At 55.1% G+C, this 22,915-nt stretch overlaps 1 protein-coding gene across 1 annotated transcript; it reads right to left on the reverse strand.

The window, feature by feature from the left end:
- Nucleotides 1-304: 304 nt before the first annotated feature.
- Nucleotides 305-17,589, reverse strand: NCF4 (neutrophil cytosolic factor 4). The gene is made up of 10 exons (XM_021687627.1): nucleotides 17,457-17,589; nucleotides 12,312-12,396; nucleotides 11,832-11,985; nucleotides 9,644-9,714; nucleotides 6,714-6,841; nucleotides 5,511-5,568; nucleotides 4,741-4,839; nucleotides 2,117-2,247; nucleotides 1,830-1,895; nucleotides 305-667 (listed from the first exon to the last, which is right to left on the reverse strand). The coding sequence occupies exons 1-10, from the start codon at nucleotides 17,486-17,488 to the stop codon at nucleotides 472-474; spliced, it is 1,020 nt and encodes a 339-aa protein (XP_021543302.1). The 5' UTR covers nucleotides 17,489-17,589; the 3' UTR covers nucleotides 305-471.
- Between the last annotated feature and the right edge of the window lie 5,326 nt (nucleotides 17,590-22,915).

Genomic DNA, 22,915 nt, shown 5'->3' on the forward strand with positions numbered 1-22,915 from the left:
ATGGGAATGATGCATTCATAAGTCAAGGAATGCCAAAGAATGCCAGAAAACCACCAGAAGCTAGGAAGAGGCAAGGAAGGATAGCCCAATGGGTTTCTTGGAAGCATGGCCCTGCCAACATCTTGATGTTGGTGGACAGAGCAAAGGAATGGGGCAGTTAGAATACAGGCCCAATACCAGAGACCCCTTCCCTATATAAATGACCCCTAATTGACGCTTATTAATGAGGATTTTACTCCCTCTCCTTTCTTTCCTCAAAAGATATTGTCTTTCACAGTCTGGACCTTTGAGATGAAAGGGTTTATTTAATTCTGAGACCAAGTGTGCAGATAGACAGAATACAAGCCAAGCCGAGCCGGTCCATGGATTCAAACCGGGAAGTCTGTCCCATGCTCCCAGGCTTTCCTGGTCCTAATCTCCTCGGAGGGCTTCTTACCAAGTGTCCCTCCCTGCCCCAGGGACACCATCAGCTCAGGGGACAGTGTTGTAGACCGCGTAGTCATCCTTCTGGGTGACATGCAGCTTCCAGGGGAAGAGGTGCTTCTGGGAGGGGAGACGTTGGGCCTGCCTCACCATGAGCGCCACGTCCTCGTCTGAGAGAAGCCGCACCAGATCCCCCTGAGCATCCCGGTAATTTAGGGCGATGTCCTCCCTCTGGAACTCCCGCCTGGGTGGGAAAGACCAGGGTTAAAAAAAGATCCAGGGGCCTTAGGCCTAAGCCTCAGGGAGACAGGGAGCAGGGGCTGAGGGAGTTTTAGAGCCAGGATCTAAGAATCAGAAGAGGTCAGAGCTTGACACAGGCCTTATCACCCGTGTGGTCCATCCTCCCATTGTACAGATGGAGAAACTGAGACCTACGGGGGAGAAGGGGCTTGCCCAGTAAATTAGGGGCACAGCTTGAAATGCCTTGTTGTATACATGTGCAGAGCTCAGAACTGTCGTGGGGAGGAGGCGTGAGTTTGGCCAGGCACACAGTAGAGAGAATCAAGTTCCCAGAGCTAGCTGTGAACAGCTATGGGGGAGAACTCTTTAAGGATTGGGACTGTCTGATGTGGGGTGCACGAGGCTGGTGACAGTAAAAACGGATACAACCTTTCCATAGGTAACTCGACAAATGGGGTTGGAAGCCTGAGAGGCTTGCAAACACCTTGATTCCAAAATTCCACTTCTAGAAACTCATCGTAAGGGAACAATCGTGCCAGTCACCAAATAGGAGAATCACAGCATTCTTTCTGGTAGTGAGAAAGCGGAGGATGATCTAAACGGCCAAGAAGGGGTGGTTACAGTGATTGTGGTGTATCCCCAGAATGACACGGCGCAGCCCGCTGACGTCATATTTATGGGGGGGTTGGAGGTGGGCACTGAGGCCACCTGCGTGTGCATCTAATAACGAGAGGAGGCCTATCTATAGTTCACTTCTTTCTGCCTTTCTGTGATTTCTGACATCTTGTGTTTTTTAATTATGAATAGGAATTACTTTCATAGTCAGGAACAGAACAAGGTTATTTCCATTCTGGGTGAATAGGCTGGCTCTTGGGAGGTGGTGGCTCTCTGATGGCCGAGGACCCAAGTCCAAGGCTTTTCGCTAGGAAGACTCTAGCTGTAGCTGCAAATTCACACTCATGAACTGTGTGGCCTCCTCCAAGCCCTTGTGTGTCTCTGTGCAGACCCCCACTCATCTTCGTCACGGGGGGCTGATATCTGCCCGGCAGCGCCAGGCTGGGGATAAGAGAAATGCAAAATACCTAGCGCCTTCACACGCTGTGTTCCTCCCTCTGTCTTCTCCTCCAGGGTGTCTGACCCCTGCCCTCCGTCCTCGCCCCTCTCACCTCATGAGCTGCAGCAGGTCCTTGAACAGCGGAGTGCTGCTGAGGTCCTCCTCCACGGCGATGTCCCTAAGGGGACAACGGGCAGTGGTGAGCAGGCATCAGGTCGAAGGGGGACACGGGAACAAGGCCGGCAGGACCACGCCGGATCTTACATCTTGTTACCCAGGTATGGCTTATCTGGAGGGCTTTTAGTTGGGCGAGGAGATCTGCTTTGGGTCTCAGAGCCCAGAGTGTGATGTGGGGGGTGGGGGGCTGGGGGCGGGTGGGGGGGTGGCCAGGCCACGAACTTGGTGGTGCTGATGGTGTCCCCATAGTAGTAGCAGCGCAGCCAGTTGGTGGGGTCTTCTTCCTCCGGGAAGTCCTTGAGGATCTTCACGAACGACTGCGGGAAGATGCCCGTGGCTCCGCGGACAGTGCCCTGGGGAGGAAAGGAGGGGCTGCGCTGTCAGTGGGAGGAGAGGGAGCAGGACCGAACCCCCCCCCAAGCTCCCTTATCATCATGTGGACGAGGTCGTATGCAGAAGCAGAAGAAAAAGTGACAAAGGTCGCCATGCTGTTCACCCCAAGACATATTTCTGTTCTAGAATAAGTCAAGATCTCACTTTATCTGGGAAGCTGCTTTCATCTAATTCAGTCTTTCATTCAGAGACTTCGTGAGCACCAGCCACGTGGCAGGCCCTGGGACTCGGGGTGGATGGCAGTCCCTGCCCTCCCGCCGGGAGCGCGTACTGTAATGGGTGATGGCCACTGCGCAGGAAGTAGGTGAGCTTCACGCTGAGCCAGTGGCCAGGGTGTTAAGGAGGAACCCAGATGAAGGGAGAGGAAGAGGTGGTCCCTTCACTCACTCATTCATTCATTCATTCATTCATTCCGCAGATAGCACAGAGCAGCTGCTCTAGAGCCAACGGACAGAAAGTTCTCTCCAGCCCCGGCCATGCACGACCCAGCCACCGCCTGTGTTTTGCCCACATGTTCTCTTAATCTTCACAACCCTAGAGAAGACATATTATCCCAATCCCATTTTACAGACATGTAAACTGAGGCTCAAAGTAGTCCCCTTGCTCCTCCCCTGACCCTCCCCTTAACCTGAGGTCAGAAATCGGCCAGCCTACTAACATAGAGAACTTTCAAGAAAACAGGAAGGTAACAAGCACTTCCTATTTCTGGAGAGTTTCCCAGCAATACGCAGTAGCACAGGGTCCCAAGACAGGGCTCCAGGACTGGGGTACAATCAAAGCTGCCAAGTCCGTGAAACCCATGGTCCTCGGGCCTCTCTAGCCCCTGGACGCCGGGGACCCTGCCCTCCCCGGAGTCCCCCTGGGGCCCGTCCCACCATCTCCTTTAGACACCTCCTGCTTCAGGAGCCTCAACAAAAGGGAATCTTGTTTAAGAACAGCAGGACCCAATCCAAACAGCTGGAACCAGGCCAGGGCCTCCCATCTCCATTCACCAAGTCAATATGAGCCCCCGTAGGGGCCAAGCATGCCGCACGTGGGGACGAAGCAACCATCGAGACAGGGCCTGGCGTCGAGAGTCTCATTTCACCTTCCCAGCAGCCCCGGCACCAGCCAGATGGATGCATCTACGCCCTCTATGGGCCAAGCCCCCAACAGCTGCGCCTCGGTCAGCCCTCCCAGGGCCACGATGAAGAAACTGCCCGACAGCTATCTCCATTTACAGAAAAGGAAACCACAGGGTTGAGCAATGTTCCCAGGGACGCAAAGCTAGTTAAAAACAACTAGGAAATGACACGACAGTCTGACTCCAGAGCTCAAGGTCTGCATCACTATCTTTTCTCGCTGCCCGCAAGGCATCCCAGATGACACACCAGTGAGTCTCAGCTGTGGGTGATTTTGTCCCCCAGAGCCAAATGTCTGGAGACACTTGATTGTCAACTGCAGGACTGCTACTGGCATCTAGTGAGCAGAGACCAGGGATACGGCTAAACCCCTTACAATGCACAGGATGGCCCCACACCAAGAACAATCTGGCCCCAAATGTCAACAGTGCCGCGGCTGAGAAACCCCGTGATAGACCAAGATATTAAACTCAGTAGATTAACCGACTTGCCTGAAGCAACTGTTTGTGGGCATCAGAACCAAAGGCAAGTGTGGTCTCCAGAATCTTCTGTTCCAGTCACACACCTGCCTCCCACCCAGCTGCCCCCACCCAGCTGTTCTGATTTCCAGGACTGTCTTCAGAGGGCATCTCTTCCTGGAGCATTCCTTGACTCTGTCCCCTCTGATTTCCCCCACAACCAGACCCGAAACAACCTCACTTCCAACTTACCTCCAACCTCACCCCCAACCTCACCCTTATCCTCATTCCCATGCATACCTCCACACTTAGCCCCGTCCGCAACTCTAACCTCACCTCCAACCTTATCCCCATTCTTAGCTTTAACCTCACCTCCATCCTCACCCCCATCCTCACCCCCAATTTCACCCCAATCCTCATCACCATCCTCACCTCCAACCTCACCTCCAACTTCACCCCATCCTTATTCCCATGCATACCTCCAATCTTATCGCCATCCTCAGCTCTAATCTCACCTCCAACCTTATCTCCATCCTCAGCTTTAACCTCACCTCCATCCTCACCTCCAACTTCACACCCATCCTCACCTCCAACATCACCTCCAACTTCACCCCCATCCTCACTTCCATCTTCACTCCCATCCTCACCTCCAACATCACCTCTAACCTCACCCCCATCCTCACCTCCAAACTTACCTCCAACCTCACCCCCATCCTCACCTCCAAACTTACCTCCAACCTCACCCCCATCCTCACCTCCAAACTTACCTCCAACCTCACCCCCATCCTCACCTCCAAACTTACCTCCAACCTCACCTCCATCCTCACCCCCATCCTCACCCTTAACCTCACCCCCATCTTCACCCCACCCTCACCTCCAGCCAGTCTTTATTGATCCGACTGAGAAGGATGATCACATCTCCAACTTTGAAATTCAGTTCCAGTTTGCTGTTGCCAGTGAAGTCAAACAGGGCCTGGGAGAAGAGTGGAGTAGGGCAGGAGGAAGGGAGCATTCATTGAATTCCTACGAAACTGCTTTGCATACTTCAGCATCCCATTTAACAGATGAGGAAACTGGCTCAGGGAGCACGACTGACTTGTCTGAGGCCACTCCATCTGTTAGTGGAGGAGCCAGAATTAGAATCCAGGTCTCTCTGACTCCAGAATGGTGCTCCTTTCAGACCTGGTGGGATGAGCACAGAGAGGCAAGGATCCAAACTCCCTGGGTCGAGCACCTTCCTCAGCCCCCCCAGGCCTCAGTGTGGGCTCCAGTGCTCCCATAAGCCCAGGGCACTGACCACACTGTTTCTACATGTGTGTCCCCAGGGAGCTGGGACCTCCTTGAGGACAGGGCCTGGTTTGAGTCACCTCTGACGTTTCAGTCGCCAGGGTGGGGCTGGCCTGGAGGAGGCCAGGAAAGCTTGCTGAATGGATGACGGATGGCTGCATTCCCCTCTGCCTGAGTGCTCCCCATATCACCTCCTGTCAGCTGGGTTGGGCGCCCTTAGGGCCGAGGCTGAGGCCCCTCCAACCCGCAGCACCCAGCGCCATTTGTGGGCACACTGAGGGCGCCCAGGAGGAGGGGTGTAGTGGCGAAGGGTGGAGCCCAGAGGTGAGGTGGGAGGCCTGGCCCAGTGGAGGTTACCTCTGCTCGCGGAGCTGCCATGCGGTCAAAGATGGCGCCTTGTGGGGACTCACTCTTGCTGCAGAGAGAAAAGGAAGGCCCGTCAGCCCTCCTGGTTCCCTCAGGGCCTGGCTCCCTGCTTCTGTCCCCAAAGCAGCCCCTCATCAGGGGCAGGAAAGGCAGGGAAGGGAGAGGATGTTAAAAATGCAGCTACAGTTGCTCTCTGGGCCATCACACACACACACACACACACACACACACACACACACACGCACTGGTTCCCACTGCCCATGGGGGAGGGACTGTATCCCCTTTGTGGAAACAGAGACTCAGCAAGGAGGTGGGGAGGAAGATACACATTTGCTCAGCACCCTAACTTGTCAACCCTTTCACATCTGTTCTTCCTTCTACTTCCCACACCCAACCTCTCATTTTTCAGCCAAGGAAATGGGTTGGAGAGGCCCTCTGTGCCAGGGCTCGGGGCACAGGGCTGCCGCGTGGCTCAGCTGGAATTGAGGCCTGCCTGCATGCCCCGGGGAGACGGCTAGGCACTGAGAGGACACTCAGAGATACTAGCCTGAGGAAGGAGGGAGGCCCTGGGAGGGAGGCCGGGGCTCAGGAGCACTGTCCCTGGAATTCTTAGCAGCGACGGCCTGGCCTCTGGAAGCCCAGCCCTATCACAGTGGCTTGGATTTTCTGTGATTATTTTCTGCTTAGGAGGGAGCTGGAAGGGAGTGGTGGGCTCTTCGGAATCAGTGAGGAAGAAGCAGTGTCCCCTGGGGGCCCGTGTGATACACCAGAAGCCACAGACAGCCCCATGGAACTGCATGACCGGGGGACCGGTCATCCCAGGATATACTCTGGGAATGTCTGTGGAGAGCAACTCCTCCCTTCCCTGCCACTCTCCACTCTCTCCAGGCACCCCGAGTCCTGAGGCATCCCCAGTGGGGACTGGGACACCCAACTCTCCCCATCAGTGGCCCAGCCCCTGTCCTCCGGTCCTCACTGTCACACACATCAAAATGTACCCACCTTCTATCCCTCCAGGCCCTGTGCTCGATTTTCCAAGCTCACCTAACAAGCTGAACATCCTGGGGTGTTCAGGGATAGAACTGATGTCTAGTTTTTCTCTTCTTCCAGGGAAAAGACGTACCTTGGCCGTGGGGGCATCTGGGACAGGGGCCCAGGGCCTGGCCTGCGGGAGCGCAGCGGCTGGTCACTTACACTTTCCGGGTACGCGGCCGGAGCCGGCGCAGTGCTTGGGGCACCTGCTCTGAGTCATAGGACGACTGGTAGAAGAAGATCCGGACGTCCTCATCCATCAGCACCCAGATGGGCAGGCTGAGGAGGCTCTGCGTTTGGGAGAGGAGGCAGGACAGGGGGGTGGTCAACAGAAAGGTCTGGACATCCCAGCTCCTCTGCCCCATCCCCATCCCCCACCCTGGTCCCGCTCTTTCTAGTACCGCTTTCTCTGCCTGATCACAGAAACGACATATTTCATTTCATACAAGACATGAACGTTTCAGAAGCTTTCCTCCTGGGTTCAAGATCAGGAGGGGACCAACTGGCTTGAGGACAGTTCATTTGGAGAAAACCTAAAGGCCTCCAGACACAATGATAATGGTAATGGCAGGTAAAATGATGTGGAGGTGACTGTCCAGGCACCACATTGAGTGCCACACCAGGTGACCTCGCTCCGTCTCACAACAACCTGAAAGTTAGTGCCAGAGAGGTTAGGGGACCTGCCCGAGGCCGCCTGGCCTAGCGAGTGACAGTGCCGGGCCACCCAGAGCCATCTGCCACCAAGGCCCAGCCCTGAGATAAAATATCAGATAATAGTGGGAGGAAGGATACCTCAAATGACCCAAACCAACAACAGTTGGTGGTATTACAGCCTAAAAAGTGCTTTCTGATACTTGATCTCATACACAGTTGGGGAAACTGAGGCTCAGAGAAGCAAAGGACCTGACCCAGTTGGCAGAGCTAGGAAGCAGTGGACTTGGGACCCTCACTCAATCTCATGTTGGTTACACCCACCACTAGGCTCTCCGTGAGGACGCAGAGTACCCAGACCCTGGCAGTCATTCCCCCCAAACTGCACAACGCACAGGTCCCCGGGAGTACTCCAGAGGCACCTGGACCCCCTCGGAGAATCCCATGGAGGCAGCAGGAAGGGGAGGACCTGGAAGTCCATCCCGGAGGAACTGGGAATGCAGAGCCCGGAAAGGACATGGCTGTCATCTGGGGAGGGCTGGGAGGTAGCCCAGAGATGGGTTTAAGGGCACAGACACTGAGCCAGGCTGGGGCCTGGGATCAAATCCCACTCACCAGCTGGGTGACCGTGGGCAAGCGAGCCTCCATACGCTCATTAATAAAGTGGGGATGATACTAGCGTCTGCCTTGTGGGATGGCGTAAGGATTGAATGAGTGACGTGTGCACGACACTTAGAACACCACCAGGCATCTAATCTAACAGGTGCACCGTCAGAGCTGGCAAAGATTGCTGTCACTGTGGCTTTCGTTACAACATAGCGCAGTGGGTACACAGAGCCGTGAGTTCGAATCCCCAACCCTCCTATCCAGCTGCTCTACCACACGGAGTGAGTGGCTCCACCTCCTCGTTTGTGAATAGGGTGAATGGCATCTAACTCACAAGTTATTGAGAGAAATAACCAAGCCTATTCGTTTATCCTACAAATGTATATCGAGAGCCTCCTGGCTGCCGGTCAAAGCACCCCACATCGTTCCAGGCAGGGGTCGTTATCACACGACCCATATTCTCCATGAGGACAGTGGGGAGACTGGTGGGTGGACGTTACAGGGAATCAGATTTTTCTAATAGCTGTCCAACAGGGGACGAGCAGGGAAGCGTGGTAGTGAGCTCCCCGTCCCTGAACCTTTCAAGCATAGGCTGGAGTTACCCATAGCAGAGATTCCTGCACCGATTGACTCCTGGGCTTTGAGGAATCAAATCAGACAGAAAGGATGGGATTCCTCCAGGTGTGGGAGGAAGAGCCCCAGCTCCACGGCCTCATCCCTCCCTCCAGAGCTCACTCCTCTCCAAGCCCTGCAGGGGGAGAGAGGAGCCTCCAGCCACCCTGAAGGAGAAGCTGTCACAGCGCCCCCTTGAGGGGAGATGCCTCCATTGCTGTGGCCCAGGGGCTTCCCACGGTCCCTCTTCTCTGCTCAGAGCCCAGGATTCCTGCAGCCGCTGGAGAGGGCTGGGGCTTCTCCTCCTGCCTCCCACCTCCCACTGCTCACTCCACTAGGAGTTATGATCTCTCACATTCTGGAAGCTCCCAACATCACTCCCCTCCCATGAGACCAGAGAGCTGGAGGGACGGCCGTATTTCATAGGTGAGGAAACCAAGGCCTAGAGAGGATGAGCCACTCGCCCCAAATCACCCAAACAGTCAATGTCAGAGTGAAGACTGAAGACTCCTAGCTCTGTGCCCTTCAGCCATGAGAGTAGAAGAGGAGGGGGAGCCCTCGCTGGCTGGGAGGGTGCCTCTGTGCTATGAGGAGGGCTTCCCTCTCCAGTTTCCTAAGGTTGCCATCAAGCCATGGCTTGGATGCCTCTAGTGACGGGGTGCTCACTACCTCATGAGGAACACTGTCCCTTTCTTGCACAGTCCTGATTGGTAGAGGGCCTTTCTTGACCAGCTGGTCTCTGCCTTCAAGGTGCTTCTGTCTCTGTGCTCTCATCTCCTAGGGATGCAGACAGTTTACAGGTTGGGAAATACCCAAGGGCCTTTCTCTAGTTTGTACAAAGGCACTCTGTGAGAGAGCTGAGGCCCTGGCGCATCACGCCTCTGTTACATAGGCCATGGTTTTGTGATTTCGTGACCCACCTGTCCTTCTCCCCACTGGCCAGCAGGTACCTTGAGGGCAGATACTGTATCCTAGTCACCTCAGTATCAGAACACCTGGCAGACACCAGAGTTGTCAATTCAAAGTGTGGTTCCTTGTACCTTCTCCATTGCTTCTGCCTCTCTGCCTGGAGCCCCCAGAACACATCCTGTTTCTCTCCCCACGGGAGAAGATTAAGGTTTGAAGATGGGGCCCATCGGAGCAGGAGAGCCAGCTCCCAGGCCACATTCAGGGGTGCTACCTTCCCAGGGGCCCTCCCAGGTGCCAAGGTGACCCACCGCTACCTTCATGTAGGCGTTGAGGGTGGGTATCCGCATCTCCGCGATCTCTTGTTTCACGCCCATGTAGACTTTGGCTGTGGAAATGCAAAGAGCTGTCCTGGGAGCCTGGGCCAAGACTACTGTCTCTGGGCTCTAAGCCACCCACCCAGGCCAGGAATCCTCCCCACTGGCTCGGCCGTGCTGAAGGGGCCACCCCACCTTTCAGCTTGCATTCTCTGGGCTTACTGTCGCCAGCTGATATTTTCCTTGTTTTACTTATTTATTGCCTGTTCCTACACGTGCGCATGCACACACACACACTCACACACACACTCACGATTCTTGGCTCCAAGAGAAGAGGAGCTTTGCTTTGCCCACAGCTGAGTCCCATCACCTAGGATGGGGGTCCTCAACCCCAGCTGCACATTTAAGTCACCCAGGGAGCATTTAAAAATCTCATTATGTAGGACTTGCCCCAGAATTATTAAATCAGAATCTCTGGGGGTGGGACTTGGGCATCAGAATTCTCTAAATCTCAAGGTACTTCTAATATGCCCCCCAAGGTCTAGAATAGTGCCCCCTACCAATCAATATTTGTAGAGTAGATGAATGAATCATTCCTCAAAAGCAAGGCAGTGTGTTTAGGGAGAAAGGGAAACAGATAATGGCTGACCCAAGACAAATGTCCTCTCCAGGGGCCTTAGGCGGGGGGGCCTGGTAGAACCATCCCCCGAGAACCCCCAGCAGAAGGCAAACAAACGTCTGGCTCTGTTGCCTGTGAGCTGGGCAAGGGCTGGTGTCCAGCAGGAGGGCAGCATCTGAGGTCTGGGGTAGAGAGGCCTTTGGGACTTAGCAGCAACAAGAGAGCAGTTAATCAGAGGTCAGATTACCTGGTTGCAGGGAGGGTGCTGGGAGGGAGAAGAAAGCAGGGGATGGGGCTGCAGAGAACGCCTAAGAACCTTCCCAGAAGCATCAGAGAGGGTAGATTCTGTAAGGAGCTGGAGGAGCAGCTGGTGAGGTAGGAAGAGACCTGGGAGGAGGTCAGGGAGAGCTTCCCAGAGGAGGAAGCAGGACAGTGAAAGTGAGGCCGGGATATGCCCACAGAAGTCCGACTTAACAGGTTACGGGCCACCGTCCCAAGGGGAATTCAGTGGGGCAGTGAGAACAGAAACCAAGCTGGTGGATGAGCGGGGAGGAGAGGGGAAAAGGGGGACAGTGAGTGACTCCTAAAAGAAAGGAGATTTTGAGGGCCGTCGGGGGTCAAGGGGGCTTATGGCCGGAAAGCCTCCTCGTGGCACAGGCTTGTCTAAAGACAGGAGAACTGAGGTTGTGGGAGAGCCTGGCAGAGTCCAAAATAAGGAAAAGGCAAGCTTTTCTGGGGAAAGCTGCCGAGGAGGGAAGGGCAAAGCTCCCTGGAGCCTGGCGGGGAGGCGGGCTCAGAACAGGAGGGTCCCCCTTCCCCTGCAGCCCAGAGACAGGGAAGGGGCAGGTGCGAGTGGAAGTGGCTCCGAAGGAAAAGAGAAGCCAGGAGCCCCTGGGGGACAGCTTCAGCTCCTCCGGGAGCTCTGCCGGGACAGAGAGAAAGCAAGAGCAAGAAGGAGGCAGAGTGTGGAGCCTGAAGAAGGAAAGGTCAGGAAGTGTCTCTGCTATTTGTGGGAAGGGTGCTTGTATGCGGCCTGCAGGGTGTGGGGGGCACCCCGAGACCACCCCACGGACCCGGCACCCCAACACTCCTGCAGGGCTCCAGAGGGCAGGCGCCGAGCAGCTAGAGATTTGGGCCTATCCGAGGGGCATGTGTGGACTGAGCTGGGGAGAGAGGCCAGGAGGCAAGGGGTGAGCGGACTGCCCGGAAGCAAAGATGGGGTGCCCACAGTGTCCCAGCGGAGGAGGGTAGGAGGGGGAGCCCCGGGGAACTGTGGGTGCTGGGTGGCAGTCAGAGGGCCGCTCTCAGACAGGGCTGCAGGGGGCGCTGAAGGTGAGTCCGCGCGATGCACAGGGGATGGATGGCTGCAACAGGGTGGCCAGGAGGTCAAGGGCCACGAGGCTGGAGGCGGCAGCCTGCAACTGCCAGGAGGGGCCACGGACGGATGGTTGGCATGGAGGCAAACCCGGAGTAACCCCCAGGAGCTGGAAGCAGAGGCCGAGGGCCACAGCTCTGTCGTGTGGCAGGACGCCCGGCTCCCCGGCCTGCGGGACTGGGACGGCCACCTACCTGGGAGCACGGGCAGGTTGCAGGTGAACGGGCTGGTCTTGTTCTCCGGCCCAAACCGCTCCTCCAGCTTGCTCTGCAAGGCATAGAACTGGCGGTAGCGGCGGTAGATGAGGTACTTGGATCCCCCTTTAGTCTTCACCTCGATGACAAAAACCTAGGGAGGACACAGGCCAGGGTGTAGGGAGGCGGGGGCAGAGGAGGGGGGGGTTTGAAGGTCCGAGAACTAGAGCAATGTTTCTCAACCTCGCTATTCTGCGGGGACCAGCTACTTCTTTGGGGGGGCTGCCCTGTGCGATGGTTGGTGCCGAGCAGCCTCCCTGGGCTCCATCCCCCAGAGGCAAGCAGCACCCCCGGCCCCAAGCAGGAGTTGTCAAAAATGTCTCAAGATATTTACTACGAAATCGCCCTGTCGAGAAGTTAAGGGGATGAGAGAGTTGGAGGTTTGGAGGTCAGAAGCTGAAGGTCGGGGGGCTGTCTTACAAAATAGCTGGTGAAGCCCCTCTTCTCCTCGATGTCCGCGATGTTGGCGGAGACCGCAATGTCGTCGGGAAGCTGCTCAAAGTCGCTGAGGGAGACGGGAGGGAAAGGAGCCTGGTTACCACCTGATGGGCTCACTGGGCCAAAGTGGGCAGAAATGAACCAAGAGTGTGTCCGGCATTCCTTGGTCAACACCGCTTCCGGAGCCAGGCTGGGGCACGGACCGGACACTTGGAGACGGGGCCGTACATCAGCAGCCATATTACGGGCAAGCGAATCACTCTGTGGCTGTGTTATTCATCCAGGAGCAGCGCATCAAGTAACGTCCATCATGTCAGACCCTGGGCAAGGCCCTGGGTCATGCAGGGAGGAACAAAGTCAACGCATGTCCCACAGAGAGAATAGTTCATCATGCCCAGGCTGGGAAAGTCCTCACAGAGGAGGATGTGGTGTTTGAACCAGGTCTAGAAGGTCAAACAGAAGGTCAAAGGGGAATCCACCAAGTAGGCCCAGGGGGTTGGGGGAGGGTCTTCCAGGCAGTGGGAACAGCATATGCTAAGGTTTCAAGGCGCGAGGAGTGGGCTTGGGTCTAGTGTGACTGGAGTTAGCTGTGATCGGAGACTGAACAGGCAGGTGAGGCCAGGTTGAGGAGGGGCTCCAGTGCTGAGCTAAGTAACTCCCGTAGGCAACAGGGAGCCATACGAGGCTTCAGAAGAGAGTAAAAACAGTACGATCCCGGCCTATGGAGGCCAACTCAGGCAGCTGTGTGCAGAGGAAAGGGAGGACAGAGACGGAAGGGACAGATCAGCACTTTGAGGCCCCGGAGTGGTACAGCTGAGAGATGGTGGGGGCTGAGCCAGACGCAGAGATGCAACCCTTGGTGGACACTGTTTCATTGTCGTGTCCTCTGCTTCTTCCTGCTAATCAAGCTCCATTTTTTTTTAGGGTGGCAATGTGCCTAGCCTCAAGGTGATAGGCCATGATTGGTCTGAACCAAACCTAATAATCTCATTCCTTTTCCCAGCCTCCCCTACAGCTAGGACCAGCCATGTGATCAGTTCTGACCAATGAGACCTAAGAGGAAATCTGCACTGGGACCTCTCCAGGAGTGTTTGCTTTCCTGATCCAGAGGGAGGGGCAGGCCAGCATGGGTTTCCTCACCTTCCCCCTTCTGCCTACCTTGGAAGTAGGGGTGCCGTCTGGACCCACAGCAGCCACATTGCCTCCATGAGGCAAAGACAGGAGGAAGACCAAAGGAATCTCTGGGATTCTGGTCCTGAGGTCACTGAACTGCAGCAGCAGCTGTGGCCTGCCTCTGGACTTCTTGTCATGTGAACAAATAAGTCCCTGTTTGTTTAAGCTCCCACGAGTTCCTCGGTGCCCTGCAGACTTACACATTTCCAGCAGACACGCTGCCAATCTGTGAGTCATTCCTGACCAATGGCCAGCAGGGTTTGGGGACCGTTTGGATTTGGAGGTGAGAGAAAGGGCAGTGTCAAGAGTGACACCTACATATCACCCATCTCCTGCCCAGGGTGGGTGGGAGTGGAGGAGTGCCGAGGGACTGAGTTTCGAGCACGCTAATGTGAGTCCTTTGGGCCCCCAGGTCGAGGTCTGGCAAGAACTCTTGTGACTCTGGCGCTCAGTGGGGGCAGTTGGGGATGGGGGTGGGGGTGGATCTCTGCTGGAGTCGGGGAGGTACCATGTGCCCGTGACCGGTGGTAAAGACCGCCCCCCCGGAAGAGCGATCTGTGAGCAGAGGGGGCTGAGAGGGACAGGTGGAGGACGAGAAAACAGACAGCCAAGGGGACAGAGAAGGAGTAGCCAGGGGTCGCCGAGTCCTGAGCAACTGGGAGACAGGGTGGGAGTGGGGGCGGGGCTGCCACATTCGCAAGCTGGCCAGGCCCTCGGGGAGATCGATTTCCCAGTCTGCACACCCAGTCCCAGCTGCTGCGGGTCCCCACATGGCCTGGACTGCGTGGGACCTCCGGCTACCTCAGGACACTGGCAGCTGCCACTGCGGGGGGGGGGGGGGACTCAGGGTGGCAATGGATAAGCAGAGGAAATCCCCACCACTTCCCGAGCAACTTAGTGGCCACTGGCAGCCTCCCCACTTACTTTCCACACATGACCCCATGGCAACACCCTTGGGAGAAGCTTCCTCCTCCACTTTCTCCCCAGGGGCTGTGCATCTCATGGTTATTTCATCTGCAATAGGATGGGGGTGGGGGCGGACAGGAAGGAAGGAACCAGAGCATAGAAATGGCCCTGGGCAGGGACTTGGCCAGGTTGGGTCATAACTACACTTAACAGTTCCCTGAGTGTGCGCTATGCACCAGATGCTCTTCTGGTACCTTTTTACAGACAGGGAAACTGAGGCACAGGGCGGTTACAGAACCTGCCCAAGTAAATCAAGAAGCTAGGATCTGAGCCTAAGCAGAATTTCGTTCCCAAACACCGCCACACTGCTCCTAGTTTGCTGCCCCAACAGCTCACTGCACACACATAGACAAATCCCAGCCCCCCCACCTCAGTTCCCCCACCTGAGGTAATAATAATAATAATAGCAAACCCTTGATAGCACCTAGCGTAGCTCACATATTGTTCTAAGCACATTTGGACATGGTCTCTGCCCTTCTGGGTCTCATGGCTGAGTGAAGGAGTTTGACACTAAACAAATAACAGCATCGTTTCAATGGTCAGGGAGGCTGTGAAGGAAAAGCACATGGTGTTTTGAGCCATCCTAGAGCCTGGCCATTATTATAATCCACCCCCCCCACAACCGCCACCCCACCGAGAACTAGTAGTGCAGTGGGCAAGAGAGTTTGGCAAGCAGGCACTTCGAAGATGGGGCTTACATCCATCAGAGAGAAAAGCAGGGTGCTATGCATGTCCGAGGTTCATGGCTCACTCAGACGGAGGGTGGTCAGGGAGGGCTTCCTGGAAGAAGGGGGGCCGGGTCAGCAGGAGAAGCAAAGAGGAGTTGGCCACAGGATGACAGTCAAGGGAAACTGAGTGCAAAGGCTCTAGCCATGCCAGAGGGGACAAGTGCAAGGAACTTCAGGGCGGGGGCTGTCTGAGCGCAGCCAGAACACAGAACAAGAGGCGGAAAGTAACGTGAGACACTGGCAGGGCCCATCACAAAGGGGTGCTGGGCGAGGGAGGCTTTCACTGGGATGGCATGGGTCAGGAGGTCTCATCCATAACAAGTCCAGCCCCAGTTTCCCCACAAAAGCAGGGACTCTGCCCACTGCTGCAGCCCCAGGGCCCAGAACAGCACCAGACACATAGTAGGTGCTCCATGTGGGGCCACCCCATGTGTCTTAGCAAGTCCTCTGGTGGTCAGCATGGGAATGGCCTGGCTGCCTGCTGGGGGCTGAGGCAGGAAGCTGCTACACCAGGGCGGAGGCAGGGGTGCAGCAAACCCGACTGGAAATCCCTCCCCAGAAGAGCCACTTCCCTGGAGATCTCAGCCAGGACCCCTCAGAGCTGAAGTCAACTCAGGGCCTTCTGCGGCCGGGCTGCTCTGGGTTCATACGCGCCCATGTTATTCATGCAAAGTCCACTGTGGAGCCTGGATGGGAGGGGCTGACTGAGGCCTGGAAAGGCCCTCAGGTGGCAGCTAGGTCAGGTTTCGTGGCTCCTGCAGACAGCAGGTGCTCAAAACATGTTTGTTGGAATCAAACTCACTACCCCAAGGCAGTCCGTTCGAACTTTGGACGTCTGGGGTCTGGGGTCTTAGAAAGTCCTGCTGGACCCTCACCCCCATTTTCCGTCCTCTGCTCTGGCTTCAAGCAGAGCACATCCAGGGCACCTGAGGGGCAGGGAGGCCAGCGACCCCAAGACCTGGCTCCATGGCCCCATGAAGGGAGGCAGGAGGGCACCCATTCCTCCCCCTCCAAGGGGCAAAAGGGTGGCTGAGAAGAAGCAGGGAGTGGGAGGGAGGGAGCACACCGTCAGGGACAGGGGGTGGCTTTGGTGGGCGTCCTGCCTTCTGACATTCCCTGACAAACAGGAAGGGCCACGGGCCTCACACGGCAGCCACTTCCTGTGTGTTCGTGCATTCGGCTCAGTGTCCCCTGAGAACCTGTGGGGAGGAGAACCTGGTGGGGCAGCCCCAGCCCCCGCACCGCCCTCCGACTCACCAAGGCCCTTCTTGACTACCCCCCCGCCCACCGACCTTCAGCCTTTGGCAATTCCACCTCCAGCCCCCAGACTCCACCGTGGACCCTTTGCTGCCCACTTTGACCTAAACCAGCCTGACCCATCTCACAGTGGGCACGCTCTCTTTCTGATGTCACCGGCTCTTCCAACCCAGGGCTGGAGCCAAGCCCTGTGTCCTCAGGTCCCCTACAGCTCAGGGCGCAGTCTTGCTGAGAGATAGGCCCTGGCGAGGCTGTGCTCCAGGTGACCCTGAGGAAGTACTTTATCCTCCTTGGTCCTCATTTTTCTCATCAGCACCATGACAGGATTGGACTAGAAGGATCCAAGGACATTGTCCAGTTCAAAGATCCATTCACCGATTCACTCATCCGGCAGCATTTCCAGAGCATTTAGTCCGTGCTGGTGTTGTTCTACGTACTGAGGATACAGCAGTGATGGAGAGACAAATACCCTCATGGGGCCTGCTGATGGGAGAGCCAGTGATACAGAAAACAAACGAGCCAGCATAGAATATTATGCAAGTGGGCTAAGGACTCTGCAGAAAAGGGAAACAGGGCGAGCCGTCAGAGAGCAATGTAGGGACTGTGAGGGAAGACTTTTGACATTTGAGCCAGGCCCCAGATAAAGAGGAAGAAGCCAGATCCTGTGATTCTGTTTGAACAGAAGATGGAAAGCCATCTTCTAGCCTGGGACCCAGGACACCGGTGCAGACTCCACACCCACTCCTGTGTGACCCTGGGAAAATCACTTGCCCTCTCTGAGCCTCCATGCCTTCATCTGTGCCTGAGGGAAGTGAGCCATGACTGGAGCCTTCCTTGAAACACTTCTGAGAATCAGCATTTCTGAGCATTCGGGTTCTGACTCAGCTCCAGCCTCTTAGCTTTTGTGACCTCGATAAGGGGCTGCAGGAGGGTGGGCCTCTGTCCCCCAAGGCCCTACGGGAACAGGGAGGAGGCCCAGGGAGGGCACTGCCCCCACACTCACCTCTCGGCCCGCAGCTGCTGGGCCAAAGCCATGGTCGTCAGTGCTCCCGGGGAGAGGATGGCAAGAGTCTCACCTGGCCAGGCCCCGAGGCCGAGTTCACCTCTCACTCACCTCTAGCCACCCTGTGTCTCTGCTGTGGTCCCAGGAGTTCCCAAGAGCCACCCCTGGGGAGGCCCCACCCCTGCCTCTCTCATTTAGAAGAGGCTCCTCCTCTGGGCTCTCTAGGTCTAGCTCTGGGCCCACAGTTCCTCTTTCACACCTCCCAGCTGCACTGCAATTGAGGAAGTGCCCACCCTTGGATGCTGGGTTTGCAGGAATCCACTGACTCGGGGGCTTTGAGGACTTCCTCGATGTACTTTCTTGGAGCTGGGCTGCCATTGGGCATCAGAGAGCTCCATTCCATCAGAGACCGGGTCCTTGTGCTGGCTCAGCCACCAAGGGGCCTCGTGAACTTGGAGAGTCTCTTCTCATCCTCTGGCTCATCACACCCAACCCTCTCACTCTCACTACCAAGCCTTTGCCCAAACTATTCCCTAGGCCTGGAGTGCTGGCTTCCACCTTGCCTGTCATCCCTCAGGCTCTGGGCAAATGCCACCTCCTCCGGGAAGCCTCCCTGGTTTCCCCAACAGAATTAGCACTCAGTTGCCTCTGTCGTATAGAGTGTGAATGTCGGTTTATGCTTCTGTCTTCCCCTTCCCCAGCAGCTCTGGGCTAAACTCTCCTCATCCCTAGATCCCCAGGCCTGGCACAGCCAGCCGGTCCTTGCTGGATCTGCCAACCACAGTGAACTTTATGTTACAAACCTGATCATACCTTTTCCTGCTTAAACTCTTCAACTGCTTCGCCTTGCACTTAAGGAGAAAGTGCAAACTCCTGGTCCTACCTGCCTCCAGTATCAGGGGACGCTTCTGGCTGGTGATTCCATGGGTCCTCTCACCGGTATGGCTACCGGATTCTGAAGGGACCTCTCTGAGAAGTCCACAGCCACACCCAGTAACCCCCAACCCATCACACACACACTCACACACTCTCATCCACACTCAGCGCTCACTCATGCATTGCAGATGCAAAGCAGAAGAACAGCAGAGAGAGAGTAGAGATGAGAAACAGCCATGCTTTGCCATCCATGGGCATCACAGAATGGGGCCTTCTGACTCCATCTGTCCCAAACCCATGCCATAGCAGTGCCCCTAGGACTGGGACAAGGGTCTGGGGGGACAGAGCCAGCTGCATGGAGGCCAGAGCCAGGGTCTCCTACAACAGTCCCTTTGTTACTTCCCAGATGAAGGGACTGGGGACAGGAGCATTCTCAGGATCCCGAGGGCTATCTGGCTATAAGAATGGAGGGCGATTGGCAACCTCAAGCCCTTCCTCTGAACCTCATCCCTGCTCCAGCCAGCCACCCCATGGCACCCGCTGCCCCAAATAGAGTTCAGGGTGAAGCCAGAGCCCCCAGGAGGGAGCATGCTCTGGGCCCAGCTCCACGTTCCTGACTCAGTGAGGATCTCCCTCTCTTCACCAGGCCAAGGCCTCTTCTGAAACCAAGATCCTTTATGTACTTCTTGGGAGGCAAGGACAGTTGGAGAAAGACAGGAGAGGACATGAAAGGAGAAAAATAGAGAGACAATCAGTGACTATTTACTGAGCAAGGCATTTGGAAGACAGAGATAAGATGGCAGGGTGAACACAAGCTGGAATTCCCCATCCTACTCCAGACATACGAAAAAGGCTGGATAATACATTCTTTAGTACTTTAAACATACAGAGCCTAGCTCACAAGCAAGAAAGTATAATATTCAGGTTCTAAGAGAAGGAGACCCTAGACCAGAGAGAGGGGCTGGTGCCTCACATTCCACGGGAAAACTAAGGGTGGAGATGGGTTATTGGGGCTGAGATTTTTAATGCCTAATCTGGGACTAGGCCTGGGCTACGTGTCCTGTGCTATTGCCAAGAAGTCAAATCTGAGTTCCCAGTGTGAAGCCAGGTGTCAGAACTGATTAGAAGACCAGCCTTTCTCAGCTATCAGCCTGGGGTCACGGCAGGAATGGAGATACTCTCCCAGGCCAGGGGTAGAACAAAGGGTATGTTCACCAGATCAGAGTCTCAAACCTGAAACATGCACTAGCCCAAGGCCCAGACCCAGCTACCCACACAGTGTGGAAATCCCAAGCTGAGGCATTACATCAAAACAGTTTGGAAACCATGAGTCTATAGAAGCAACAACAAAACTGCCCTGTGAGTTCACAAATTGAAGTTAAAAATTGTGTAAAGAACACCCACACTCTGAAGGACAGCTTACAGACTCAACATACGGAAGAATTCACACCCGGAGAACTAGAGATAATATAACTAATGACTCCAACCCAGTCACTGGTGTCTCAGGGCTCCTGGTCTATAGTGTAAAGCAATTAAATGCAGAGTCAAAGGACAGGGTGAAGTGACAGACATGGCAGGTGTCTGTAAGCACCAAGAGCTGCAAGCACCCAGCCATGGCCGAGGTCAATGCAGCCCTAGAGTTGGTCAGGAAAGACAGGAAGTGACAATTTTAGCCAGGAAGTGTGACACAGCACTTGTCAGGTGATTCTGTGTATCATCGTATGTGTATGGTTAGCAACACATATAGTTGCGCATAAATGTGGATATAAACACATACAACTCTGTGTAGGGACGTGTGAGTGTGTTTAGGTTGTGTCCACGCGAGAGCACGCAGCATAGTGCACAGCAGTGAGACTGTGAGTATGAGAGGCCAGGTTTACGCGCTGGGATCTAAGTGGGCACATCATGAGCATGAACACGAATGCATTTATAACATATGAACTCGGGCAACCAGTATGTCCTTTTTGATCCTTTCTTTACCCATCGTAAAACAGTCTTACTGAATGGGTGGTATTGGGAATTAATGAGAAAAATGTATGAAAAGTGCCTAGACACATGGGAATTTCTTATTCTTGGTCATAGTTTTCAGTGTGTGTGTGTGTGTGTGTTTCAGGGACAACAAGCCCTCAAGTTCACCTTCCCAGATTTCTCAAGGTCTTGCCTTCCCATCCCCCACTCCCTCCCCCCCCCCCCCCAAGAAGCCTCCTGTGTGTGGCCCTGACTCAGCCACCAGGCAGCCATCGCCGCCTCCGCAGTGGAGGGGAGGGCTGCGGGGATGGGAAGATTGTCCAGGGAAGGGCCCCAGGGCCTGTGGGGGGCCAGCTCTTCCCTCCCTGCCCGTGGTTCTGCTGAATATGGGTATTTCTCTAGCTCCTCATACAGAACACTGCTGCTAATTTTATGTCCGAGCTCTGATACGGTGTAATTCGAGACCAGACACTCTGTCAGCAGTGGGCACCCGTCCTGATGCTGCTGCAGGGGTGGAGAACGAGGCAGAAGACTAGCCAGGAAGAGGAGCCAAGCTCTTCACACATTTCATTAAGCCAGTGTTTCTCGAGCCTTTCTGGGGAGGTACAAAGAAATGCCTGGAGTGACCTCTGGCATATCAAGAGCTCATCTGATAACCTCCACTGGCCACAGCCTGGGAGTAAACAAGAGTCATTGAACAGTGGGATGGGTAGCTCCCCTGCCCAGGCACTGGAGCTCAGATATTTTATTCCTAGAAGAAAGCACCTCTGGCCTTCCCTTCCCCAGGTTACTTTGAGAGCGTACCCAAATCTAACAACCCCGGAGATTCGAATCTGGAGGAAAATCGCTGGGGGGCGGGGGAGGGGTTGGAAGCAAATGACAGTTAAGTGACAGTCTGACAGTGACAAGGAGGATGGAATGCCGAAAGAAAGCAGGTACAAGAAGTCAACAACCAAAGGCAGGGGCTGCTCTGAGAAGGGGCATCGCTGCATTACGGAATGCAATTCATATGTCTCTTCATAGCCACATCTGCAAGGCAGGGTTCCATATGCTCAGGCCACACCCGAGGAATTCCCAGAGGACTGGATGGGATTGAGGCCTGGCTCTAAAACTCACAACATGCACAGCACTCTTTGACCCTGATTCGGGTGCCGGCGTATCCGAGCTAAAGCGCGGCCCTTGGTTTAGAGATGAGGAACACAGCCTCCGAGGAGCCGGCGGTTCCGAGAGCTCCAGCCGCGGGAAATAAGGCACAGTGGCAGACGGGGGCTGGGGAAGAGGCAGGACCAGGTGATGATGCCCCAGGAGCTCCTTAGGGGAGCTCAGCAAATGCCTGCTGCCTGAGTCATCAGCTCTCCTAGGGAAGAAGAGGAAAATCCCAGATTAGGCTGAGCAAGATTCCTGGGGATCCCTCATGCACTGAAGTCCCCAATCTTGACCCACATGTGTCTCTCCTTGTAATTTATGAGGGGAGCTTCACTGGACCTCCTCCCTGAGCCATAAATAGCCACCCCTGGCAATCCCCAGGGAGTGGAATTTGGAGACAGAGGGTGTGGATGAAGCCAATCGGACAGCAAACTCTCTGAAGGCAGAAGGCTCTGCCTTCTCTTTGGCGCCCCGGCTTGCAGCAGAGCTGGGTGCGGAACTCAGGTGCCCTGGCTCTGGCATGTGGCTGACCAAAGTTCATTTTTCTTGTTCATTTTTCTAAGTGGAGATGATAATATTTGCTTCCTAGGATTAATGCATTGCTCGTTGTTTCAAAATGTAACGAGGACCTACTACATGCCAGACATCCAGCGTGTGCCCGGCTCCAGATAAAAGTAATTGTCCTTGGGATGCATACTTTCTGGAGGCGGGTTAAATAGGATGATGAATGCCAAGTGCTTAGTACAACACCCACACGCGGAAGGTGGTCAGTAAATTACAAATGTTAATGTTGTTGTTATTGAGGATAATTTTCTTGGTATGGATTGGACCCCTCCTGATCTATCTCCCCATGTGCACTTTGCTCCTCTGTGTCTTAAAACTGATCACATTAGATTCTAATTTTTCCCCACATTCCTCTAACCCATTCTTGTCGCACTTGTCTATGGAAACGGCTTTGCACTTAATCAATGTGTTGACGGAAACAGACCACCAGGGGGCGCCGCAACTCAACATTCCCGGTTCTCGCTCTGCAGCGCCACCTAGAGGAGAAATGTCCTGAGCCGCAGTAGAAGGAACAGCCCTAGACTAGAGGGTCAAATTGTGAGCTAGCCCCGGAGGAGTCCTGCGTGCTGGATCCCACTGTCCTCCCCAGAAGGACCCGTAGGTCCGAATCTGAGCGGGACTCGTGAGAAGATGCCCCCAGAGGCTAAGGACCCTGAACCTCCTCTCCACTGATCAGAAATAGGCACCGAGATGCACTGAGTTTATGGTTTCACCATCCCTCCACCATAAAATTGCCCGAGTATATGAGTTAGCCCTTGCAAAATCTTGGAACAGTGCCTGGCCCAAAGTCCAGCTCAATACATGTCGGCTCCGGTTATTGCCACTTAATCCTCACACCTACCCTGATAAAATAGGTCCTATTTTTATCCCTGGTCTGGAGATGAGGAAACTGAGTCTCTACGGGA

Source organism: Neomonachus schauinslandi, chromosome 5, assembly GCF_002201575.2.
Source record: "Neomonachus schauinslandi chromosome 5, ASM220157v2, whole genome shotgun sequence".
NCBI classification, from domain to species: domain Eukaryota; kingdom Metazoa; phylum Chordata; class Mammalia; order Carnivora; family Phocidae; genus Neomonachus; species Neomonachus schauinslandi.